The sequence below is a fragment of the Camelus ferus genome, chromosome 13 (genome assembly GCF_009834535.1).
Source record: "Camelus ferus isolate YT-003-E chromosome 13, BCGSAC_Cfer_1.0, whole genome shotgun sequence".
Lineage (NCBI taxonomy): Eukaryota > Metazoa > Chordata > Mammalia > Artiodactyla > Camelidae > Camelus > Camelus ferus.
The window spans coordinates 31859058-31882307 of NC_045708.1; the positions used below are offsets into that span (position 1 = coordinate 31859058).

At 50.6% G+C, this 23250-nt stretch overlaps 1 protein-coding gene across 12 annotated transcripts in view; it reads right to left on the minus strand.

Moving 5' to 3' along the window:
- Positions 1-23250, minus strand: part of ERI3 (ERI1 exoribonuclease family member 3) — a 123148-nt gene that overhangs the window by 59617 nt on the left and 40281 nt on the right. For all 12 annotated transcript variants that reach the window (XR_004324975.1, XR_004324974.1, XM_032494101.1 and 9 more), the window contains one exon: positions 20858-20949. Coding sequence is in view for 10 of the 12 variants with exons in the window: in XM_032494101.1 (XP_032349992.1) it covers positions 20858-20949 (92 nt within the window). In the remaining 2 variants the exon portion in view is untranslated. The remainder of the gene's footprint in view (positions 1-20857; positions 20950-23250) is intronic.

Consider the following 23250-nt stretch of genomic DNA (forward strand, 5'->3'; position numbering starts at 1 on the left):
ATAAAAACTGCTGAATCATTAATGTAATTTAGGTACAATTAGAACCACGAGAGTAGATAAGATCACCTGGGAAGAGCATAGAGTGAGACAAGTAGATGCCCAGGCTGAGGTCTCTCTCGTAAGCTTTGTTGAGCTAAAATGAAATCAGGCCACCCTACCAGACCACCACGACAGACAAGGAACTCACTCCTTCACACAGCAGTCAGCTCTAATTTTGGACTCCTTCAATTCTTACAACATCCTTCCTTAATACTAAATTAAAATCTATCTATTTTAACTTCCACCCAGGAGTCTGAGGTATGTCTTTAGAAAACTACAGAGAGAGGGGAGGGTCAAGAGGTAGAGTGCATGCTTAGCATGCACAAGGTCCTGGGTTCAATCCGCAACACCCTTAAAAATAAAGAAATAAATAAACCTAATTACCCCCCCCAAAAAACCCTAAATAAATAAAATTACTCTTAAAAAGAAAAAAGAACTGATTTTTAAAAAAAGAAAGAAAGAAACTACAGAGAGTAAGACTTCCGTCTCTTCCTTGCAGAACGCTCCTAAGATCTGAGAGCCTAAGGAACTTCTCTCAGAGCTCCCTTCTCTACATCGCATACCCTGAGCTCCTTCAAGAATTCTGCCGGAGGTGATGTACCATGAGTCAGGACTCACCCAGAGGACAGGGCTCCTGGACCTTTGTCAGGCTATCAGATAGCCAAGGTCACACACGCTCTTTGGACCCCCCTTCACTTCCCTTGCAGTCAACCTAAACAATAAAAGCAAGCTTACCCTTCTGGGAATATTTATAACTGATTTTTGAGCTTAAAATGCAGGTCATTCGTGTCAAATGCCATAGAGTGATTAAGCAAGATAGAGCTGAGAAAAACCCAGTGAATTTGGCATCAGTGGGCTGGTGGGGCAGAAGGCAACAGGCAACACGTTGAAGACTGAGAAGAGATGAGAAAGTGGAGACCACCAGTGCAAACTCCTTTTTTAGGAAGCTTGGCAATGAGAATCCAGTTGAAATGATTGTTTCTACCCTAGAAAGTTAAAGTTTTAGGGCAGGCAGCCTGCCTCCATCACTTGTCAATGATTTGAGAGATGCTGTGGATGCCCACGTTTCAGGGCATAGTAGTGTATGATATACAGCAAGGATTTACTTTTCTAAGAACCGAGATACCTTACTAAGGGGAAGATGACTCTCAACACCCGAGTGGCACAGTGACATGAACTACAACCAGTCAATTTCCTGGAAGGGAAATTCTGGCTGAGGCCAAGATGATGAAGGGGTATCCAGGTAGGATGTCCCTGTGTGGGAATCAAGGACCAAGGATACAGGGAAATTAGGCAAGATTCTGAAAGATGAAAGGTAGCTTTAGAAGCTAGGATGTGGTTGCCTAAGAAGCAGAATGGTAATGTTTGAATATTTTCTTATTTTCTTCAATTTTTCTTTCATGTTCCTTATCTGTAGTATATGTGAAAATGCTTATTCAGATCATCTATTTTTGAAAAGTTACATTAAGGCCTATGAGTGAAGGGGGCCACCAGAAGCAGCAGAATCTGCAAAGGAGCAGGCCAGGGGACCATCCAGCAAAAGGCAAGGGTCCTGGGTCACCTATCATATGCTCCCCCAGCCGACCCCAGCACTCCCCACATCCTCCTTCCAATTCTTTTAGTTGACACAGGCCAGGAGACCTACCGGCTGTGGCTGGCCCTGGGAGAGGGAGGGGCTCCCTCTTCAGGAGGATTTCAAAGTAGGTCTCAGCTGTAGACATTTCTACCCAGGTAGGAAGGGTCTAGCTCAGTAGGATCCCGCCTATTTCTCTCAGAGGAGGACTTACACCAGAGGGGCCGCACTGAGGACAGACTGGACAGATTTTCAGGATGGAGACTCAGCTTCAGACACGGCTCAGCAGCAATCCAGACTGCTGCTGTGCCCCCGCCGGCTGAAGCAGAAGGAGTCGACACCATACTTCTCACGCGGGGCTCTAATCACTCGCAGGTATACACACTGTTTGCAGACCCACAGGCATTCAGGTTGTTGAGCCCTCCAGCCAATGGGTGGTCCTAGCCCTGTGACTTCAAGACACTAGCAGTACAGATGTAGCAGGACTCAGGCCCACCTTCACAAGAGACACAGGGCCAAAAGCCAGAACCTGACCTCCCAGGTGCCTCATGGGAAGACAACGACCCGGTTCTACGACAGAACCCTAGCCCAGCTTAGAGAGCACCAAGAGAAACCCTGTGAGGAAGGTAGGTTAGAGTAGTTGTCATCCCTTCATAAAAGAGGAAACTGACACGCAGAGAAGAAAAAGGATCTGCTTGACCAGACAATAAGCCAAGGGCAGAACCAGAAATGGGATCTTAGTATTCTGACTACACAAGGCATCAATCGTGTAGATGCACTCAGGGTTCTTTACAGCCCCTGGGAAGGCAAGGTGTGGGGCTTAGAGAAGCAGGTAGCATAGTAGTCACCGCTCAAGGTGATACCTGGGTCCAAGGTTCTTAGGAACCTAAGGAAGGTACAAGCGGGTACATGGTTCCACCAATTTAGAAAAGAAAAGGGCAAAAGCCCCCCTGGCACAAAGGGCCTGAATGCTGTGAGTTCCTACCAGATACTGATTGATTCCAAGAAAAGAGCCATTGGCAGCGGGCCCTGGACTAGCCTGCGGGTATGAACGTGCAAGTTGGTTTATGGTGCCCAGGTCTCCATACAGCTGGAATCACTGGGTACAGGTCTCCTCAACTGCCCAAACATCATCTGGTCATGCTTATTACTGCTGCCCAATGAAATTTTATGCACCAAGTCCACAGGTGTGATTTCCCCTTCTTTATGAGGGTCGGAATGACATCACTGATGGCCAATAGAAAAGAACCAATTATGTCCAGGCCATAAAAAGGAATGGGATTTTTTTCAACCAAATCAAAACTTCCTTCAGCTTCATGAAGGCAAGAGGCCCCCTTTAAGGAAGCCCCCCTCCCAGTCCTGCCCATGGGCTCTAAACTGAGGGATATGATCACTTTCCAAACACTATGGGGCCTAGGGCCAGAGAGGGGCTCCGCCTCTGGCATTTACCGCATGGCCCTGTTCTTATCACACTGGACCCCTGGGTCATCAGAACAGACTGTGAAACCCCCACCCTCTGACGCCTGACTGGATCCTTGCTGCTCCACCCAGGGGGAAGTTAGAAAAGATGGGGGTACTCCTCCAGTTCCCTTATTACTCTTGCTAAATAACAAAAAGAAAGCAGAGAAAGCCCTCTCTCTCTTGGAAAGAAGAGAACAGTGTGGGAGGAACAGCAGTGTAAGAAACAGCACTCCCCACCCCCGCAGCAAGCATACAGCACAAAGCAAGAAGACCTCTCATCCAGCCCCACCACCTGCAGCCCAGTGCTCAGGCTAGACCCAGACAGCCCTGATGGCAAACAGGTGTGATCAGCTCAGCGCCAGCCAGGACCAAGGACTAGCTCATTAAGGGAACGCTACCCTCACTAATGGGTATGGGTGGGATGAAGCCATTGTTCACAAGAGCTCAGCTTTGAAGATCAGGTGAAACAGAGCTGGGGGGCTCTGCTAGAACTGCTAGGCTTGAGTCAAGGAGGCCAGCAGCATCCACGGAGGTCTGACAAACAGATGGGCAGACACCAAGAGCCAGGACCAGCAGGTGAGCAGGCACTAGTGTGGCAAAGGTCATGGGCATTCTTCCTTCTGAGTTTCTGCAAGTCTCAGGTACAAGCCTCAATTAGAGAGATGCATGTCACTCTCAAGCCCTTAAAGGAGGAAGTCAGCCAAATCTGAGGCCATATTTGACCCCTTTCTGCCTCTCTGGAAAGGCTGTGAGACCCAGATTTTGGACTGATGTAGGCTGTCAGTCCTGGAACCCCGAAGCACATACTTCTCACCTATTTTGTCCCACCTGATACGCAGAAAAAGGGGAGGGTTGAGGTGCAGAGGTGAAGAGCAGGGAGAGAGGCTCTGTCTTCTTCAAAGTCACATTGGAGCACGGAGGCACAGAAGACCCAGCCAACCAGCCAGACGGGCGCTCCTACTGAGGGGTCACCTCCGAGGGCGGTGAGGCTTGTTTCTATGAGGGTCTCCACGCTTGCTCATTCTAATATAAACCTTCCTGCAGAATGTTGTCGCTGGCTGTCCTGCATCTCAGAACCACATCTCCTAGGCTCGTCTCCAAGCCCAAGGGCTGAGCCTCAGGGCAGGTCCCTTTCCCACAGGTCCCAGTCTGGGCGTCCTCCTAGTCAGAGCTGCTCCAGTCAGCGTGATGTGACTCTGCACCCCGCTCAGGCAGGCCGCCCTGGCCAAGGCAGCACTTCGCGGGGGATGCAGCTCTTTGTCTCTCCTGTTTCCGTTCCCCCACCCAGAGGAGATAAACAGACCCCGGGTGATGAACGGCCCGCCTTTCACGATCACTTTTCCTCAAGTTGAGGAGAGTAGCTGGTGATGGATGGGCTGGAATTTGGTTATCAGGAAGGGCTGTCAGCCAGAGGTGCCTATCTCCTCCCCCACTACGCAGGGCATCATTATGCTGTGGCATCGAGGTAAAATATGAGCAAGGGGAGGGAAGGAAGAAAGAGGGGAAGGCTGGGCTTCTACATGGAGCCAATTGAGCTACAATGAGAGCAGGCACGGGGCTGGGACGTTAGTTATCTGCCCGTGACACCTTTTATCTCTGCACAAATTGGTCCTTCCGCCCCCACTGCATCCTCTTATACAAACAGAGGCAGGCACAATGTGTCACCACTGCAATCGCATAGCAATTTAACCCGAATTAGTGAGGGGGTCAAACCGGGAAATAGGGGTTTCTCATTTCAACAGGTTCCTTAGTCTCTGCTCTGAACTACCACATTGTGGGGAGGAGGGTAGAGAGAAAGCAGACTCATAATTGAATTCACTCACTTGGCCGCTGCTGATGTATAAAAAATTAATGCTCAAGCCTCGTACTTATCAAAGCTGGTCAGTTTCCATCTCACCTGTGAGATGCACATGGCAGAAGACACAGCCCAGGCGCCCCACTCAGTGTTTTCAGCCAGTGCAGGACTGGCACAAACAGGAAGAAAGAGAAAGGTGCTGCCCCATGACAGCAGCCCCTGCTATCCCTACTAGAAGCCTTTAGGATGGTGTGTAGGGTGTAGGGGAAGGAGAGGGGGTTACAAGAGGTGAGAACATTAAAGATGATCCTGGAGAGAGAGAGAGAGAGACAGAGACACACATACACACACACACCTGTGCTGAAACTAAGGACGCTAACAGGAGCCCTGGTGGTACTGACAAGGCTAAAAGAGCAGTGAGTGGATTCAGGGCTGTTCCCCAAATTCTTCCTCCACTGCAGACCCTGGAGTTAGAGGGGTCCTAATGGGAGGAGGGCAGGCAGAGTGCAGCACAACCCCCACCCTGCACACAGCTCTGCCGCACTAAGAGACAACTTGGTCAAGTGAGCATGTGTCCTTGGGCCAATTACATCACCTCCATGCCCTGCTCTGTGAAGGTTAAAGGAGCCAGCCACGGGAAACATTTTATAAATAAGCACTCACAGAGGGATTCTGGCTAAAAGGAGGTCGGCTGTAACTGCCTCTGGAGATGCTTGCAGACCACCTGCATTGAGAAGACAGAGCCTTGCTCAGGAAAAGGATACTGGAGACTTTTTCTGGGGATGACAGAGACAGGGAAGGCCTAGAACCACTCGATAGTTGCCAAAATGAATTCCAAGAAGCTTAGGGATGAGGCGAGGAGTTGTGGATGAAGGCACATTGGTACTCATTCTCCAAATCAAAAAGATCAGCAAATAGAAGGGAACAAAAGCCACAGCCCCAAGTTAGACACAGAATAGGAGAACTTTCTATCTCAGTTGTCACCACATATTTATGGGTATCACTGAGACCCAGGATTCTCAAGGGGTGGAGGCCCATCAAACCTGATTCCTATACTCAGGGAGCTTTCAGGACCACCTAGAAGATAACCACAGCATGAAACATAATGATCACCCCAGTAGAGACTACTGCAAAAGGGCCATTTCATTTCTGGGGATGGGAGGGCAATGTTGGGGAGCAACATTACAAAGACTCAGCGACTCAGCTTCAATCCCCTTTGCTCTAACACACACACACAGACACACACACACACACTGTCCCTCCACTCTTCCCCGCCTGCCCACAGCCCTGGGAGAATGCACTGCCGACTTCTCAGCCCACTTTGCCCCTACACTTGCCCCCATCCTCTGGGACAGCTGCAGGTTACAATTCCAACCACAGGCTTCAGAAAGATGATACACTTGCTGGAGCCTGCAAAGGGTCAGGAGAGAGTACTGTTTGAAATACCAGCATGACAGCTGGCTCCTTGTCTGTCTCTCCCGCCCCCACCCCCCTCCCCAAACTTGTCATGGTACAAGAAGTCTATAAGCAGCCCATCAGCTTTAAATATCAGTGTGCGTGAAGCAGGAGCACGAGAGCGAGGGAGCGGGAAGCAGACAGCGAGCGCCTCTGTCGCCACTGCCTGTCAGGGAACACTAATGAATTTCACCACCAGCAGCCATGCTTCAGATGGGGGTGAGGTGGGGGTGGGGAGTTTTCCGGGGAGAACTCTCTCGCAGTATTAAAACATCTTTTCCCAAAGCCCTGTTAATAAATGTCACTGCAGAGCCGAGAACTACATTCGCCACTAGGACTTCAAGGCAAGGGAGGGGTGGAGATGAGCCCTGAGGTCTTCCCAAACAGGAAGGGGAGTGCAAGTGCAGGGCTGCAGGGAGCCGGCTGAGCCCCCAGTTAGGAGGGTGACTACTATGGCCTATACTCATCTCCTAAAGGCATGGGGGTGCTTGGCTGAGAGGACCAGGACAAGAAAGAAAGGCTCAGGCAGGGTGAGAGCCAGCTGTGCCTCCCAGGCTAGACTCACCCCCAGCCCACTTCCCGTCACTTCAGCCAACTCACTTCACTTGCAGTCCCCTGGGAAGGAGCTCTACGCCATCTTTCCAGGTCGAAGGGAGGTGGGTGAGGAAACTGGCACCAGTAGAGGAAGCTACTTCCCCTACAGGTGTCAGGAGCCAGAGCTTATTATTATCTCCACTTTACAGATGATGAAATGGAGGTCGAGAGTGAGAATGAGACTTTCCCAGGATCCTATGACTAGTAGGTAGTGGAGCCAGGATTCAACCCGGGTCTCTTTTCATTCTAAAGATCCTGCTCCTTCCATAATACCATGCAGCTTCTCTGAGGAAGGGCTGATCACCTGTCTCCTGTGTGTCCTCCATGGCCGGGCCCTGCCCTTCCCCTTCAGTCTCCCTCTGGTACAAATGCACCTCTGGCCTGGCCTGGGCCACAGCTGCCATGTGGCAGAGGGCTGGGCTCCAGGCCAGGGTGAACCCAGCCTGGCAGAGAAAGCCCTGGGCATGAGCCAGGCCATCACCTGGGAGTCTCACAGCTCAGAGGGCATGGCTGCAGGCACAAGCCCTCCCCTGGGTGCCCTCTGCACGGCTCTGATCAGCAGTGTCTGATTTGGCAGCGACCCACTGTGCAGGGGGCAAATGACATTTAATTTCCTCTCGGTTTCCCTATGGTACAGACGAAAGGCCGTCACCTGCGTCTGGGTCTGGCAGTACAGCTGGAAGTGTTCCCAGACACATTGCTCTGGAGAGCTCCCAAACAGAAACCAGAACACAAGCAGGTGCACAGGGATGCCCCGAAGGCCAAGGAAGGCCCGTCCCCCCAGAGAAAACCAACCTCAAATCCCCACTGGCAAGCAGCCTCCAAAAGGCGCCACACATGTAGAGAGCACCTCCCCGCTCCACTGCTTCTGAGCCCACTTGCCAACTATCTCTACCCCTATTTCTCCCACCTGGAGCCTGTGTAAATGACCATGTGAAGCACCCAAGAGCCACAAACACCCTGTGGAACAGGATAACAGACACCTCCCTGGTGCTACAAATACTCCATGAAATCAAGTAACGTGTACCTTCCAGGCCTTCCCTAATGAAACAGTAACACAAGCACCTCCCAGGAGTCCCTCCCACCGCAGTTCTTCCGGGGAGAGGGCACAGTGCCCCACGTGCTGTGACTACATGTCACAGGGCTGGAGTGGCCGCCAGGACTGGCCAGAGCTCTCTTCCCCAGGTGAAACAGCAGAGGCCCCTGCAGGAAGTAGGGCCAGGGGAGGAGGGTGAGCAGGTGAAGTTTTCCAGGGCACTCTTTTCAGTGTCTCAGCTGATGAGCTACTCTTTTTGGCTGAGACGATCTGCAGCAGTTTGAATGGTCTCCAAGATACGTTACTTATCCCCCACTAGAGTCTCCACCTGGCCTATGGCCACCTTGACCCTTTGCCTAGGCTGCCTTTGTGTGGCCTACAATGCCCTCTGGAGGCTCCGCAGAGAGCATCCTGCAAGTGTTCAGGATCTAGGATGCAGTTTGACCTCTGCTTCGATACATTCAAGGACACAGCTGTTCCCCTTACCCCTGGCTGCTCTCCTCTGCCCTGACCCTGGCTCCCCTGACTCCTTCGGGTCATGTAACACTTGGCCTACACAGAGTCACACTTCTGGTGGCATTTTAAGCCATGCTTCGTGGAGGTCTACGGTTCTAGGAGGGACAGCAGGCTACTATGTGGACTGAGGGAGGAGGAGGAAGAATGGGCAGGCCCTGGCTCCAGCTTCAACCTGAACAGCTCAACTTTTATATGTTTTGTAATATTGGGCTTTCTTTAGTATTTTGTTTAAAAATAAGTTTCCTGCTAAAAAAAAAAATACTCCCCCGCCAGTCTCTCTACTGTGCCCCTCTGGGTTCTCACAGCATTTGTTTTGTATCTTCTGTGCGGTGTTCTCATGTCTACCTTACTTATCATTTAGCCTGCAATCAGTTACGCATGTCCTGATCATCTGACAGTCCCCAGAGTCCCCAGCACAGTACTTACTGGGCCCAGAGTAACTCTTAACAGGGCTAACTTTAGGCTCCTGCTGGAATATCCTTCCAAGATACACACGGTCAGCGCCTTCAATGACAGTTTCTGACAGTATTCCTTGGAAGAGAAGAGCTGCAGTGGAGGGTAACTGACATTTACAGGAAGGTCCTAGTGAAGACGTGTGGCACATGTCACTCTGAAATCACCAAATGGGGCACACCTGCTACCATCATCGATCATCTAAATCAACCTCCAGGGGACCAAAGAGACTTTTGCATCTGGCCGATCTTCGGGCAAAATGCAGCATATTCCAACAGGAAATATCACTCATTAGAAGTTTCCAAACCATGAATGTGGGACCTTGGGAACATAGGATGACACTCTCAGCCAAGTACTCAAGGGTCCCCTTGTAGAGGAGTCATTCGTCCCACAGTTCTGCTTATTGTACTGGAAATGGGTGAAGCCCCTTGGGCCATCAACCAAGCCCACTGCCGCTGCCAGGGCCTCCTTCTCCAGCCAGCTTTGGGGAGATGGCAGAAGGGGATGTAGGAGAGTGTGTTCCTCCCCGCTAAAGCCACTTGTTAATAGGCCCTAGATTCCCTTATCCCCTGGGAAAAGAAGGTAGCAATGAGCCCTCTCCCTCCCTCTCCACCCCCCATCCGACATATGCCTCCCAGCAGGGCCAGGGAGGAGAGCCATTAGTGTGTGCCTCAGCAGACAATGGGGAGGAGAAGTCTCCAGAGCAAAGGACAACTGCAGCAATTAGAATGCAGGGAGGTTCAGAAGCTATTTAACTGGGTGACCCTGAGGTCGCTGCATCTGACTCCCATCCCTGGATAAATATTGTATGAGAGGGGAGGGGGGAAGCGAGGGAGCCATCGGAGTGCTGCCCCTCCTTCTGCTCCTTTCCCCACCCCAACTGGCTGCCTCCAGCCACACACACCGAGAACATTATTTACAGCCCTGACAGTCAGAGCAATCACTCTGCTAACCAAGAGGGAATGGACTAAGTCGACTTACCAAAAATTGACTATGGCAATTGAAGAAGCAGCCAGGGCTGTGGGGGAAGGGAGCTGAGACAACACTGAGATGCAAGGCTTTCCCCACATTCTGGGTCCAGCTGGCACAAATACTCTCTATCACCCCAAAACCACCGGCAGAAGCTGGTCCCAATTGGCAGAGAGCAAATCAAAAATGGAGCATCGTGCTGCCTTTTGGGGGCCCGGTAATGGAAAAACTCCTGTACCTCATCACTACCCACGTGTTCCTGAGCAAAGACAGGAATCCTAGCCACCTGCCTAGAGGAAGCAGGACTGGCCACGTGCCACTTATTCAGTGGGTCCTTAGCTGACCTAGTGGGACAAGGCCGCGAGCAGGAAAGTCAGACAGAGCAGTCAGGGGTCAGGGTGGGGGAAGAAGAGGAGAGCATCTGAGTGCAGGCTGCGCCTCAACCCCCACGTGCCACTCCTCCAGTCCTGCTCTAATGCACCCTGACATGCCTCTGAAGACAGAGAGCTGTTTGCAGTCAGCACCGTGATTTGTTAGTAATTATTTCCATGGTGTCACATTGCTGTCACTCTGTTAACAAAGAGACAGGCTGCCTCGGGCTGCCTGCAAGAAAGAATCGCAGAGAAAAAGGCCTGTCAGGCTCCCGGGATTCTCTGGGCTGGCTGGCTTTCTTCCCCAAACCAACATCCTTGCAGGCTTTGGAAGAAACAATTTTACAGAACTATCAAGTCTGAGTCGTGTCACCCTTTAGCCAGGGACACTGAGAATTGATCCCACCCGTTCATAGGCACCCTTCCCAAAGCCCAACAGAGCAAAGTCCCCAGAATCCACAGATCATGCAGGCACAGGCCACGATGCCAGCTACAGCCTTCAGTCCCCTGGCCTTCACCCTCCAAGACCCCTGCTTCCTGACTCTTCTTCCTCACTGGTGTGTTCACAGCCTCTCATGTGCTCTTAAAAGCCTGACAATAGAAACAGCCACCCTCACCCCGGCACGGATGGTGATTAGGGAGAATAGGACGGCTGGGCATCTTCCCTCTTTTACTCTGCCAACCACAGTTCAGGACTGAAGCTGCTCAGGTGCCAACACCCCCAGAGCACCCAGGTGCCTGAGCACCTGTGAGGATCCTCACCGAGCTGCCTGGATCAGGACAGCATCCGCACCAGGAGAGCTGGTGGTCTGCTATAGCACAATCTAAAGTCTCCATTACCCTGGCTGGGAATTAGAGGACAGATTGGCAAGTGCTGACAAAACAGAGGTCACTCACCTTACAAGCATGAAAAGTTGGCGATTAATTCTCTCCTCTCACAGAGAGAATCAGACTCCTGGATAGTGGAAGGAAGCACCAATCTTGAGAAACCCTTTCACTGCCAAGCAGCAGCAGCAGCAGAAAAGGGAGACAAAAGCTCACAAAAGCCCTAGAGAGGCCCTGTCAACGTAGCAAGGGTTGCAGTCACCCAGTTCCTGCAGAATCCCATGGGACAGAGGAGCCTGGACAAGACTAAAGATTCTTCTGGTATCAGGGTCCAAAAGACAGAGGACAGTGCTGACTGCATGCACTAAAATGTAAACCCTATGAAGGCAGGATGTTTTGGAAATTTTCTCTTTGTTCACTGCTAAATCCTCGATTCCTAGAACAGTGTAAGACATATAATGGGTATTCAATAAACATCTTCTGAAAGAACAAATCAATGGGCCCCTAGGGCTCCAAGGCCACTTCCACAGGCCAGGGTGCCAGCCTCTCTCTATCATAGGAGTTCAGAAAAGAGGGAGGCCAGTGCAGATTCCACAGGAGACACAAGACCACATGTCCAAGGGACTGAAATTAGGCTGTAAAGGATGAGGGAGATTAGGACAAGGTGATAGGCCAAGGGAGATGCTCTTATCAGATTGAACAGTCATGTACTCACTCGACAAACATGTACTAAAGGACTAAAGAAGGTAATCCAACAAAAGGAGAAGAGAGAAACTGCATTACAGTATTACAATAGAATCCCACCCAGCAATAAAAAGACTAAACTACCAATACACGGAACATGGATGACTCTCGTATGTTATGTTGAACAAAGGAAGTCAGACTCAAAGAGTACATCTTTTATGATTCCAGTCATATGAAAGTCAAGACTAGGCAAACAAACCAAAAGGAATAGAAGTCAGAGTAGTGGTTACCTGGCAGCGTTTCGGGGGGTGGGGGTGGGCATGACTGACTGGGAAGGGACACAAGGGAACTTTCTGGGATGATGGAAAAGATTCTTTATCCTGATCTGGGCGGTGATTACACAGGTGTATTCCAGTATAAAAATACATTGAGCTGTCCACGTTTGTATGTGTATGTTGTATGCACCCTACTGTATCTATTCCATATCTCCATTTCTAAAAAGATTCAAAAAAAAAAAAAGTTGGGTCTCAAGAGTCAGAGTGTTTAAAAAAAAAAAACCCCACAAAACCATCTCACCCAAAGGAAAATATTGCCCAGGATCAACAGTGGCTCTTTCTCCCTGGAGTTCAGGACACAAGCCCTCCAGCCTTCACTCCCTATTTGCCAGAGGACAGAGGGGCCCAAACAAATGGCCAAGGCCTGGGAAACTCCAAAAATGTTCAAAGCACAAAGGAGTACAGCCCAAGTCTTTGGCCAAGGAGGCCAGGTGCAGCCTCTAGTCCAAACCCCATGAGCTCCAGGGAAGCGGAGAGGGCACACATGGGTGAGCATGCCCCGCCGGTTCTCAGGCCCTCTGAAGCAGCCTGTCATTCTCCCACAGAGCGCAGAACCTGACTTCCAGGGACCACCCAGAAGAGCCACAGACACAGAACTAACTTGTCTTCCTGACAAGCCAGGCAGAGACTGGCTGCACCACCAACTCTGGGCGATGGTAAAGCTCTGAGTGGCCACAGCCCCTCCTGCTCGCAAAGAGGAGGTGGCAAGACACTCCTGGATGGTCAAGAGACACTCCATGTATCAGACTGGGAACCAGAAACTAGGCAGCCACGCTTGCCTCAGGACCAATTAAGTAGTAAAGAGCTGTCTAGTCAGTAGCTCCGTAGCAGGCAACGCATGAGGCTCCCACCACCATGAATATCTCAAAGCCTGATCAGTTACATTAATATTCCTACCTTTTATCAGGGTTTTAACAGAGCAAAACTCCCATTCTAGGGATTCATATAATTGCTAAAGTGCTTTAGACCCTCTGAAACCTTCGCGGGGCGGGTGAGGCGATGAGGTTCCATCTGCCAGGGAGGGGCCGTGCTTGTAGACCCGACAACAGAGCTTCTCCCCTAGTGCCCCTTCAGGCCCACAGTCCTTCCGGGGCAGACCAACTTCCCCAAACTCGGGCTCGGAGGGACAGGCGCAGGCCGAGATGCCCGCTGACCTGCATCGCCAGCACCACATGGAGAAGAGTTGGAAGGGAGCACAGGTGGGGAACCAGGACCTGCTCTTGCCCTGTGGCCTGCACAGAGGAAATGGATTATCCCTGGCCTAGCTCATCGGCGTTTCCTGCTAGGTCTACACCCAGGACCAGTGCAGGAGGGGGCTCTCATGTGTCTGTGAGTAGGCTGGCCCCTCTGTGAGCTCTCAGGTGGAGGCGGGGCACCCCTCGCTCCTCCAGCCTAGGAACTCTCGGCCCAAGGAGCTGTCAGGCTAACGAGGCTACCCCACCACCACTCCATCTGAGCGTGGCAGGCGGCACCGCACGACTGGCTTCAGGTGGCTCTTCTTTAATTAATGGCATCCCAGGCTCTGCAGGGAGCTTCACCCCACAATGAATGGCCCTCTCTCATTAGAGGCAGGCCTGCCATGATGTATTCAGGGTGAGGGCCAGGATTCATTTCCCTGTCTGTGGGTTGGAGATGGGAGGGAGGGGAGAGGCAGCAGGGAGAGATTTATATCGAGTGACTTGGATTAGCTGCTGCTGAAACATGACCCCATCAACACAAGCTGCCTTCTTGGGGCTAACCCGGTGCACCTCTGCTGACGAGAGGGCTCTAGGGAAGCTGAAGGGAGGGCAGAAGGTCTGGTTCTTGTCCTCCCTGGGCTTAGCTGCAGCTCCAAGGCCCAGAATTCCTACACAACCTCCAAAACCCCCTCCCCACCTCACCCACACACACTCTGTGTGCCCTGGGAGCCTGGCCTGACTCTGAGCTGCTCTTGCCTGTCAACAGCCTCTTTAGGGCCAGGAAGCTGAACCACTGGCCTTACAGCTAGCTATAGGACCGAGGACCTGACTATGGCAGTGAGCTGGCTCTCCTGCTTTCTGTAGGAAATATGCTCACTCCCTACCTCAGAGGAGTCCACAACATGGTAATGCCCCAGGCCTGCTCTGTGAGCAGGACCCAAATATGTTCTGCCACTGGGCATCTCAGCCCTCAGGCCAGCCAGCACTAGGGGAAAGGCAGGCATCAATCTGACACGAGCACATGCTGTCAGCCATCACCTCACTGTGGTGGTCCACTAGGCAGAACCCCACCTCCGGGGGGGAGATCCTGAGCGGTACTACTCTCCTCCCCTGGCACCACCTCACAGGGATCCTGAGACTGAGCTGGGGTCTGGGGCCTTCTCAAAAAGGAAACCATGTACTTCAGTAGTCCCTGTTTCCAATATACTTCTCAAAGACCTAGAAAGAAGGCCATCCTGCACTCTGCCAGCCACATGAGCGGTTTTAAGGCCAGGAGCTGGGTAGGTTCAGGCTGGCAGCAAATAGCACACAGGCTTACAAACACCCCCTGCAAATCCCACTAAACTTGACGTTCAGTTTTGCTTGTGCTTGGGAGAAAATCCTACTTCACAGCCTGTCCTCTTTCCATCCTCAGCCCTCTTAGAACGCCCAGTTTACTAAGAGAGCTGGAGAGTGGGCCCTCACCTGCCTCTGCCAGCCAATCAGAAAGTTGCTTTGCAGGCCTGCTGTGTCCCTAGGAGGCCAGGGCAGAATGCCTATCATCTGTCCACACCCGCTCCATGTCACCCACACCCGCTCCATGTCACCCACACCCCTCCTGGCCCTCGTGGTGGAGCATTCATATACCTTTCCTTCCCTACTCAAAAAGAGATGTAGCTCAGTTCCGCTTTGCTAAGCCCTATTTGGCAATGTGTCTAAACACATGCAAACTTAATTAGTTCAGGAGGGGAGCCCAAGCGCTTGCAGTGACAGATAAAAGTATCAGGAAATGAGACAAGTCAGGACTGCCAGGGAGTTCTTACTCAAGCCCCTTCCCCCAGCAGGCTGCTAATCAAAGGTGATACAGCTCAGTGCTGGGACCAGCTGGCAAATCCACGGACAAGGGACAAGGTTCTCATGAGTTTAGTGACATGATTATATGCCCCACATGCTTCCAAACACACTACAGGATAGAAGTGTCCAAAGTGATATTGGCAGTGGTTTCCTTAAAACAGAGCATTCATTCATCTGTAGCTCAGCAAAGAGGCTCTCAGACAGCCCCAAATCATCCCCTGCCATACCTCCTGGCCAACCACGCCCTCACATCAGAATGAACCTAACAGTCCAGACCTCCACCAATACCAGACCAGGTACCAGAAGCCAAGAGTATCAGAGAACATCTCGAGGTTCGGACACACAATGCAAACAAAGGAGAGGAGGAAGGGCATTCCCACCAGACCACAAAGCCACAGGACACAAAGGCAGACAGAAATAGGTGGTCAGACAGCAGAGTGGTTAAACACATGGCTTCTAGAGTCAGAATGCCTATGTTCACACCCCTGCCACAAACTGGCTGCTTGCCCTTGACAAATTACCAGCCTCTCTGGGCCCCACTTTCCTCATGTCTTTTTTTTTAAAGGTTATAAAAAGAATTAATTTCATAAGATTAGGGTAGGGATTCAATGAAATAATGTGTGTGTAAACAGCATAGCAGGACTCCTGGAATATACGTAAGTGCTCAGTAAACGCTGGCTAGCTTTATTATCTGATGTAAACTTTCCAGAGCACTTCGAGCCCTCAGTCCTGGAGGCGCAAATCTCTCAGAGAAAGCCCTTCATACTGTGCCTAGGACCAAACTCCTCCTCCCTGGCACAGGCCCATGCACCACCTCACCCAGCACCCACCAGAGAGGGCCCGATACCCAGTGCTGGCAGGGGGAAATCCAGGAGCCTCCTGGCACTAGCAGTACTGTCCTCTAACCCCTCACACTCAGGCTGGAGGGCCTGAGATTTCTTCTTCTGTTCCATTCTCCCTGAATCTACCCACTATCGACCCTCTGTCATTCTTCCTGTGCAGGGATTCCACAGGCCCACTCCATGACTTAATTGTCATTTATTCAACATATATTTGTTGAACAACTGCTACATGTCAAGCATTGTCCTAGGGTTATAATGGTGCCCACAATCTAGTGACAGAGACAGACAAGTTGAGGCAGCTACAATACAATTTTATGCATAAATAAGTACATGTGCTCCAGGAACACACAGGGAAGACACCTAGAGAAAGATGTTAAGAGGGCTTCTTAGGAACTGGCCAGGTGGAGCATCTGGTTGGAGTGGGGGCTGAATACATAGAGAGTGTTGGAAGATGAGGCTGGAGAATAAACACGAGCTTTGAAAGCTTCAATAAACAGTGTGACTCTGCCTTGAGGCCAAGGGGAGCTTGAAGGGTGTTAAGTGGGTGACATAATCTGCTACAATTAGAAGAATGCAATAGAAGAAGCAAGACAATCAGAGAAGCCAGCCAGAAGACTTTCATAGTAATCCAAGAATACGGTGACCAGAACGAGGGCAGTGGTAGTAAGTTTGGAAAGAAGGCAATGACTCTGAGAAAACTTTAGGAGAAAGGATCAACAGGATTTGGCAATTAATTGTTTGTGGCCAGAGGGAGGAACCAAAGATGATTCTCAGGTTTCTGACAGAACTACTGAGTAGATGGTCCTAGTCATTATTCGAAAGAATGCTGGAGAACTAGGTGTTGAGAGAAAAATAACACTTGAGCTTTGAGGATCTGTGGATACCTAGGTAAGATACAGAATAGGAGCTGGATATGAAGGCTTGGAGTTCAGATGACAGATGGAGAAAAAGATGAGAAGATAGCACACAGAGAATAGTTGAAGCTGGGGCAATAGATGAGATCACTGGGAAGTGTGAGTATGTAGAAAAAAAGAAAAGACAGCTAGGAGAGAGATCAAAGAAATACCAAAGTTTAAGCAGCACCAAATTTAAGAAAAAAGTAAGGAAAGAAGCATTTGCAAAAAGGAATGTGAAGGGACAGTCAGAGAAATGGAGATACAAGAAGAGTGGAGATGCACAGTGTTTCAAGAAGGATGAAGTGGTCAGCTCTGCTGAATGATGCCTAGAGGGCCCAGCCTGACTCCCGGCAAGCATGTCACTGGCTCACCCTTCCAGCCTTCATCCACACTCACCATGGGCTAGTCCCTGCCCCACAGTACTACCCCAGGCATGTGGTTCCATCACCATGGGACTGCACCCCAGGTGACAGCAGTCTCTGCTCTTCAACAGTCTTGGCTGTGTGGCCCTCTGTAGTTCCCACTGAGTGCATGCCCCCAAAACAAGCAGTGAGTAGGGTGATCTGAGCAAGTATCTTTTGATCTCCAGGCGTTCTGGTCCACAGCTGCACAGCACCAGCAGAGAGGTGTGGTATGCACACCTCGTGAGAAAAGCAAGGAAAACACTCAAGTCAAATAGCAGCCCGGCATTCACTCGTTCAGCCTCCAACGGCAGGAAGACTGAGGTTGAGCTAGATGGGATGTCCTCTCAACAGACTCTGAGCGGGCCCCTGGACCCTGCTCCACCACTGAAGGGTCCGATTACCCTGATCCTCTCCAAAGGGCGTCTTCCCAGATTGCACCAGGGACCAGGTCCACCCTCCTATCAGCTCTTCCTTACCTCTTAGCTTAGCCCAGCCCAGCCTACCCTCGTGTTCCCAATCTGCCTCTCTTCTCAGACCCACAGGCCACTGGGAAAGCCTCTGGTATAGTTTCTCAGCCACCTGTGCTATTCAGCCAGTAAACCCAGGTCTTCTTCAAGCTACAAGCAGAAATCTGAGATCCTCAAGGACAACACCTAGTGCAGGTGTCACTCCTCACTCTGCACCCGCCCTACCCTCCCACCACGCCAAAGATGGGATCCCTTAACAGAGACAATACAGAAAGCAGAGAGGAGAGAAAATTGGTGACAGAACACTAAACTCCATGAGGAGCTTCAAGAAATACCAGGTAAGGCAAAGGAAAGGTAGGTTAGGTAGGGAAGGCAAAGCCAGAGGTGTTATATCTTAAACAAGTTTAGAAAGAAAATTAAATTCACACCCACTAAATTAAAACCCACCTTAGCAGGCTCTGTGACAACAGCATCAAAGCTCACATAAACCTGGGTATCAACCCATTCCAGCTGACAAAAGATGGACACAAAATGACTTTGTCAGGATGGGAGCAGATTTCTTTTCTCCAGTGGGATTTCCATTGACACTTCAGTCCCCATCTCTCAGTGCCTCCCTAATCAGGCCCCTTCCAACAGAAGTGCTGTGAAGCTGGCTGGAGGGAGAAGGGGGCTGAGAGAGAGGGGAAGGACAGCAAGGAGAAACTAGAGTGGGGAATGAAATATTTGCGGGATTCCTTGGACTTAGTTAAATCTGAAAATGGATGTCAAAATAAGAAGCAAGACACACACTAACAAGTTGTGGGTGTCAATTTAACACCACCCTTGTCAGGCTCATCAGCAGGCTTTACTGGGCGCAGGAGAAGGTGACGGTTCTGACGAGAGGTTCCAGGAACGCCGGTAAGCTGTGCACTGTCACGCAGCACTACTTAGGTTTCCTCTCTGGCTGTTTTTTATTTTGTTACACATTTAATTAAGAGCCTTCCCAGCAGTTATGCGGAGTCCTGCTTCGAAAAGGCAGCCACACGGCTCCCCTCCCCCAGTCCTGCCACCTGGCCTCTGCCTCCTCCCTGCTCACTCATTTTCAGAGCTGCACTGGCCTTCCCAATCCAGACCCCAACCAGCCACCAAAGCCTGCCGGAATTATCTCTTTTGGAAGCTATGTGGCCTTAAGAATCCAATTCTGTCTAGCTCTCAGTCTACCCATTTGAGCCTCAGTTTTTCACTTTGTTTTGTTTTAATTTTTTCATCTATAAAAGGGAGATACCATCTTCTACCAGAGAAGGCAGTTAGGCTGACTGAGTGAGATACAGGATGTGCTCATTAAAATTTGATTTCTTCTTATATATGCTTTGATTACCCAACCCTGACACCCCATTTAATTACATCAGTTCTTGTGAACATGCAAAGCAGTCGCCTGAGTCACCAAAATCTGTCCAGGGCCCACCATGCCAAGGCCTGAACTGGTGCTGCAGGCCAGCACAGGCCAGATGCAAAGAAGCCGGCACCCTCTGAAACCCCATGTCCTTCTCATGGAGAAACCAACTCCAAGCTTGGGAAGCCCAGCGAGGTAGTCCCCAACATCACACAGAAGAAAGTTTTCATATACGCATATAGTACACACCATTCAGTTATCACAGAAGGCTGTTTGGGACATGAACACACCAAAGAGAAAACCAGTGGGAGAGTGGAAATCTCAGAAGGCTAAATGGAGAAACTGGGTCTCTGGCCTGGGCCACAGAGAGCCCAGGACCCTGGTGTCAGCCTGAACCCTGCCCCACCCCGGATAGCATCTCCCATGCTGGAGCTCAATGGAAGTCCCTTCCCTGCTTCAAGTGCTCAAAGCTGACCAGGATGCTGTAAACAAGAGCGACAGCCTTCCTCCTCACCTTCTCCTTGGAAGCCTCCCCTGATTCAGTTTTGCCTCCAGGCCCAGTCCCCGTAATTTCCTTGACAATGAACATCATCCAGAAGCACGCTGTGCCCAGCCCACACCTAAGGGGTGGGACGATGAGGTGAGCAGGGGTCTGTGTGATCCGGGCTCATTCTTCCTCTCGCCCCACCTAGAGGGTTGGTGTCCAAGAGCAGGCTGGACAGCCACCTGGGTGCATAACTTCACCTCAACGCCCAGCATCCAGAAAGCATAAAAACAGCCTTGGTGAGAAAATAATGCCTGAATTGATAGGCAATGTCATTTGAGAGCCACGACTCCCCACCCCCACCAAACCCCACCCTATGCTCAAAAGCTCGCACACACACGCAGAATGCTTGCTACTGCCTTCAGTCACAAAGAACACAGAGGTATCGATTCTATCAATCCTCAGCAAACAGTGCCCCCACCTCCTCCACCCCACTGCAGTTCCCCGGGGACTCTCTGAAGCCAGGTATCCATGAGGATAGACAAGAGGCAGAAGTGTCAACCCAGCAAAGGAACAAGTTCTGTCTTCTATAACCAGGGCAAGATCAGGAGACAAAGGAGGAAACGCAGTGGGGACAAAGGAGGAAAGAGGAAGCTGGTGATTTGGGCAGCTTCCTACAAGCAGCTCTCTCTCATCCCCTCACCCTCTCTGTGGGATCATCAGAGCCTTGTATCCCACATAAGAGCATAGTATAGTACAATGGTTAAGAGAATGGACCCTGGAGCCAGGCTGCCTGGGTTTGAATCCTGTCTCTGTGTATTCTTGGGCCAGTTATTTGACCTCTCTGTGCCTTAACTGCTTCACCTATAAAAAAAAAAGGACCAACAAGAGTACCTACAGTTATTAAATGAGTTACTATTTCTAAAGCATTTAGAATAGTAAATACTATGCATCTGGTTTGGGGAAAAAAAAAAAATCAAAGACCCTCCTGTAACTCCTTCCTGTCAGGGCAATAACGTACCCCTAGGACAGGAAGGGCTGGCCTGGCAAAGGCAGGAAGGCGACAGCAGTACTGGTAGGGTCCTGGGCCTGTCCACTCCCAGTTTCAGAGGCAGAAGGCAGGGCTCCCATCCCTCGTCTTGCCCTGCCAGCCCCAAAGATCCAGAGACTCCCTGATCCAGCTGCCCTGTAGGCTTGGACATTTGAGCCTGTGAAAGGCAAAACCTGACCCCGCAGTCCAGGCCTGGCCAGCAAAGGAGTCCTTCTCATACTCACATGACTTTTAAGTCCCAGTCTCCACAGGTGACAAAAATTGACTTGACGTTTGGATCTAAGAGGCCTTCCTTCGCCATCCACTCATCGACCCTCTGAAAAGTACACAACAAGAACAGATGAGATTTTCCTTTTTTTCCCCCTAAGTCTGTGAAGAGCCACAACAGAGAAACGCGGATAAGCTGCTTGTAATCAGGGCAGGAGAAAATTGTAATCTTATCCAGCCATGGCTCCACTCTGGGCTCTCAGCCTTGGCTCAGAACTATGGAGGCACTTGCAGGAAGATCCCTGCAGGCAGATCCCGCAAGCCCAAGTGTTGTGGGGTGGGCACCACTCCTCCACTGCCTAGCAGCCCACCCTGGACAGGATAAGGACAGATCCCAGTAAGTCAGTCCAAATACTGATCCTCAAACAGAGGCGCAACCTAGCATAGACACAGGCTGTTCTGGGCCATGAGAACAGGCTGGAAGGAGGTGCCAGCAGGAACTCCAATCCACAGGTTCATTCCCTCATTTACTCATTCCACCCTCCCACCAAGTGTCCATTTACCAGATTTATGAATTTGGTTATTTCCAAAATGAAGGTGAAGTTAATTTTCACCATGAGTTTAGCAGCAGAGGCTCCTGTGCTGGGTTGAAGCCCCATCTTGACCACTGGGCTAGCATTGCTGGCTCCAGTTGCTACAAGCTCATAAACTGGCCCCAGACTTTGTGTGTCTCCTCTCCTGGTTGGGGATTCAAATCCACCAGAATCTTTCAAAGGTTGAGCTCAGTTCCTAGGCAGGGAAAGAAACTGCTCCTAAACATACTTTAGTCTTTCTTTCCCTTCATCCCTTTGATGCGCTTTTATTATTTGCACTCACACTCAAAGTACAAATACTAAAATCAGTATATAATGAGACAATTATCATAAAGAATTCATGAAGCATTGCCTATTTTTCAGAAGATCTCAGGCATGGGGCGAGAGTGCAGCAGATCACACCACTGTTCCGCTCACACAGGAGGATTATTTTTAAAGGCTGTATCGCATAGTCATTAGAAACATGGGATTGAAAGTCAGACACATCTGGGTTCTAACCTTGGCTCTTCTACATCCTGGTGGTGTCACTGAAGGGAAGTCATTTAAAAGTCATTTAACCCCTCTGAACTTCAGTTTCCTTCATCTATAAAATGAGGTAAGATGACTAACCTTACAGGGTTGTTTTGAGAATTATATGTGATAATGTATTAAGTGCCTACCTAAAAATAGAGAGTAGGCTGGGAAGGGGAGAAAGACAGATCATCATAATACAATCTGATAGAGGCAGCAATGGAGAAATACCCAGAATGCTATCAGGCTGAGGAGGCAGAGGTCTGCCCTACCTTTCACAGGGAAAGGGGTCAGAAAGGCTTCATAAAGAAGATGACTGAACTAAGGGCTTGGTGGTTGCATTTGCTTGACAGGGTGGAACACAGGAAGAGGATTCTCCAGGCAAGGGCACAGGGCACACACATTTTGTATTTGAGAAGCAACTGTCAGTTTAATGTCTGCCTTCCCCACCAGACTATCAGCACCATGAAGGCATCTGTCTTATTTGCTGTCAATCTCTAACCCAGCACAGTGTCTTCTCAACAGATATTAGCCAACTGACTGACATGTGAATAGGGAGCAATGTGACTGAAGTCCTCAGTAAATTAAAGGAGGGACAGGAACTGAGGCTGGGGGACTAGGTTGGGCCACCGTAAAGGGTCTTGTGTGCCCAGCAGGGAATGAGAGCACATGGTAATCCTGGGCTCCCTGGAAATTTCAGATTCTGGAGGGCTGGCCCATGATGAAGCAGTCCTGGAGTAGGGCCAAGAATCCCATCTAGGCCATGGCTACAGCAGCCCTGCCTCCTGGAACATCAGGGCTACTCCCCAGTGCCAGACCCTGCAGACCCTCTTTACAGCTTGTACACCAAAGAATCCTCCTCAGCCCGAGGCCTCCCCGTCAACTAACTTCTGAACCTTCCACTGTTGAATGGTTTGTCTCCCCAGCCACTCTGGACCAAGCCCTTGCACAGATATACACGTACACACATGCACTTGTGTATCCTTTTCCCAAGGCCCTCCTGAAGGAAATAAGGCAGTCTTTCCATAAGAAAAGAGGTCAGGCAAACCTGGAGCTCCCTAAGTCAGCTAATCTCCCTCCAGCTCACTGGCCTTATATCCCCAAGGAAAGTACCCCACCTGCTAGGGGGCTTCCCAATGCCCCAACTCCTGAACAGTGGTTCTGGAAAAGAGAGCAGGACAGGACAGGACTGTCAGGAGGCAACGCCCAGCAAGACCAGGCCTGCACCATGAGAAGCACCTACTGCTTACTGGGGTCCTTAGAAGCTTAGGGCTGAGGCCATTCACTCATGCAGCTTCTACTATGAG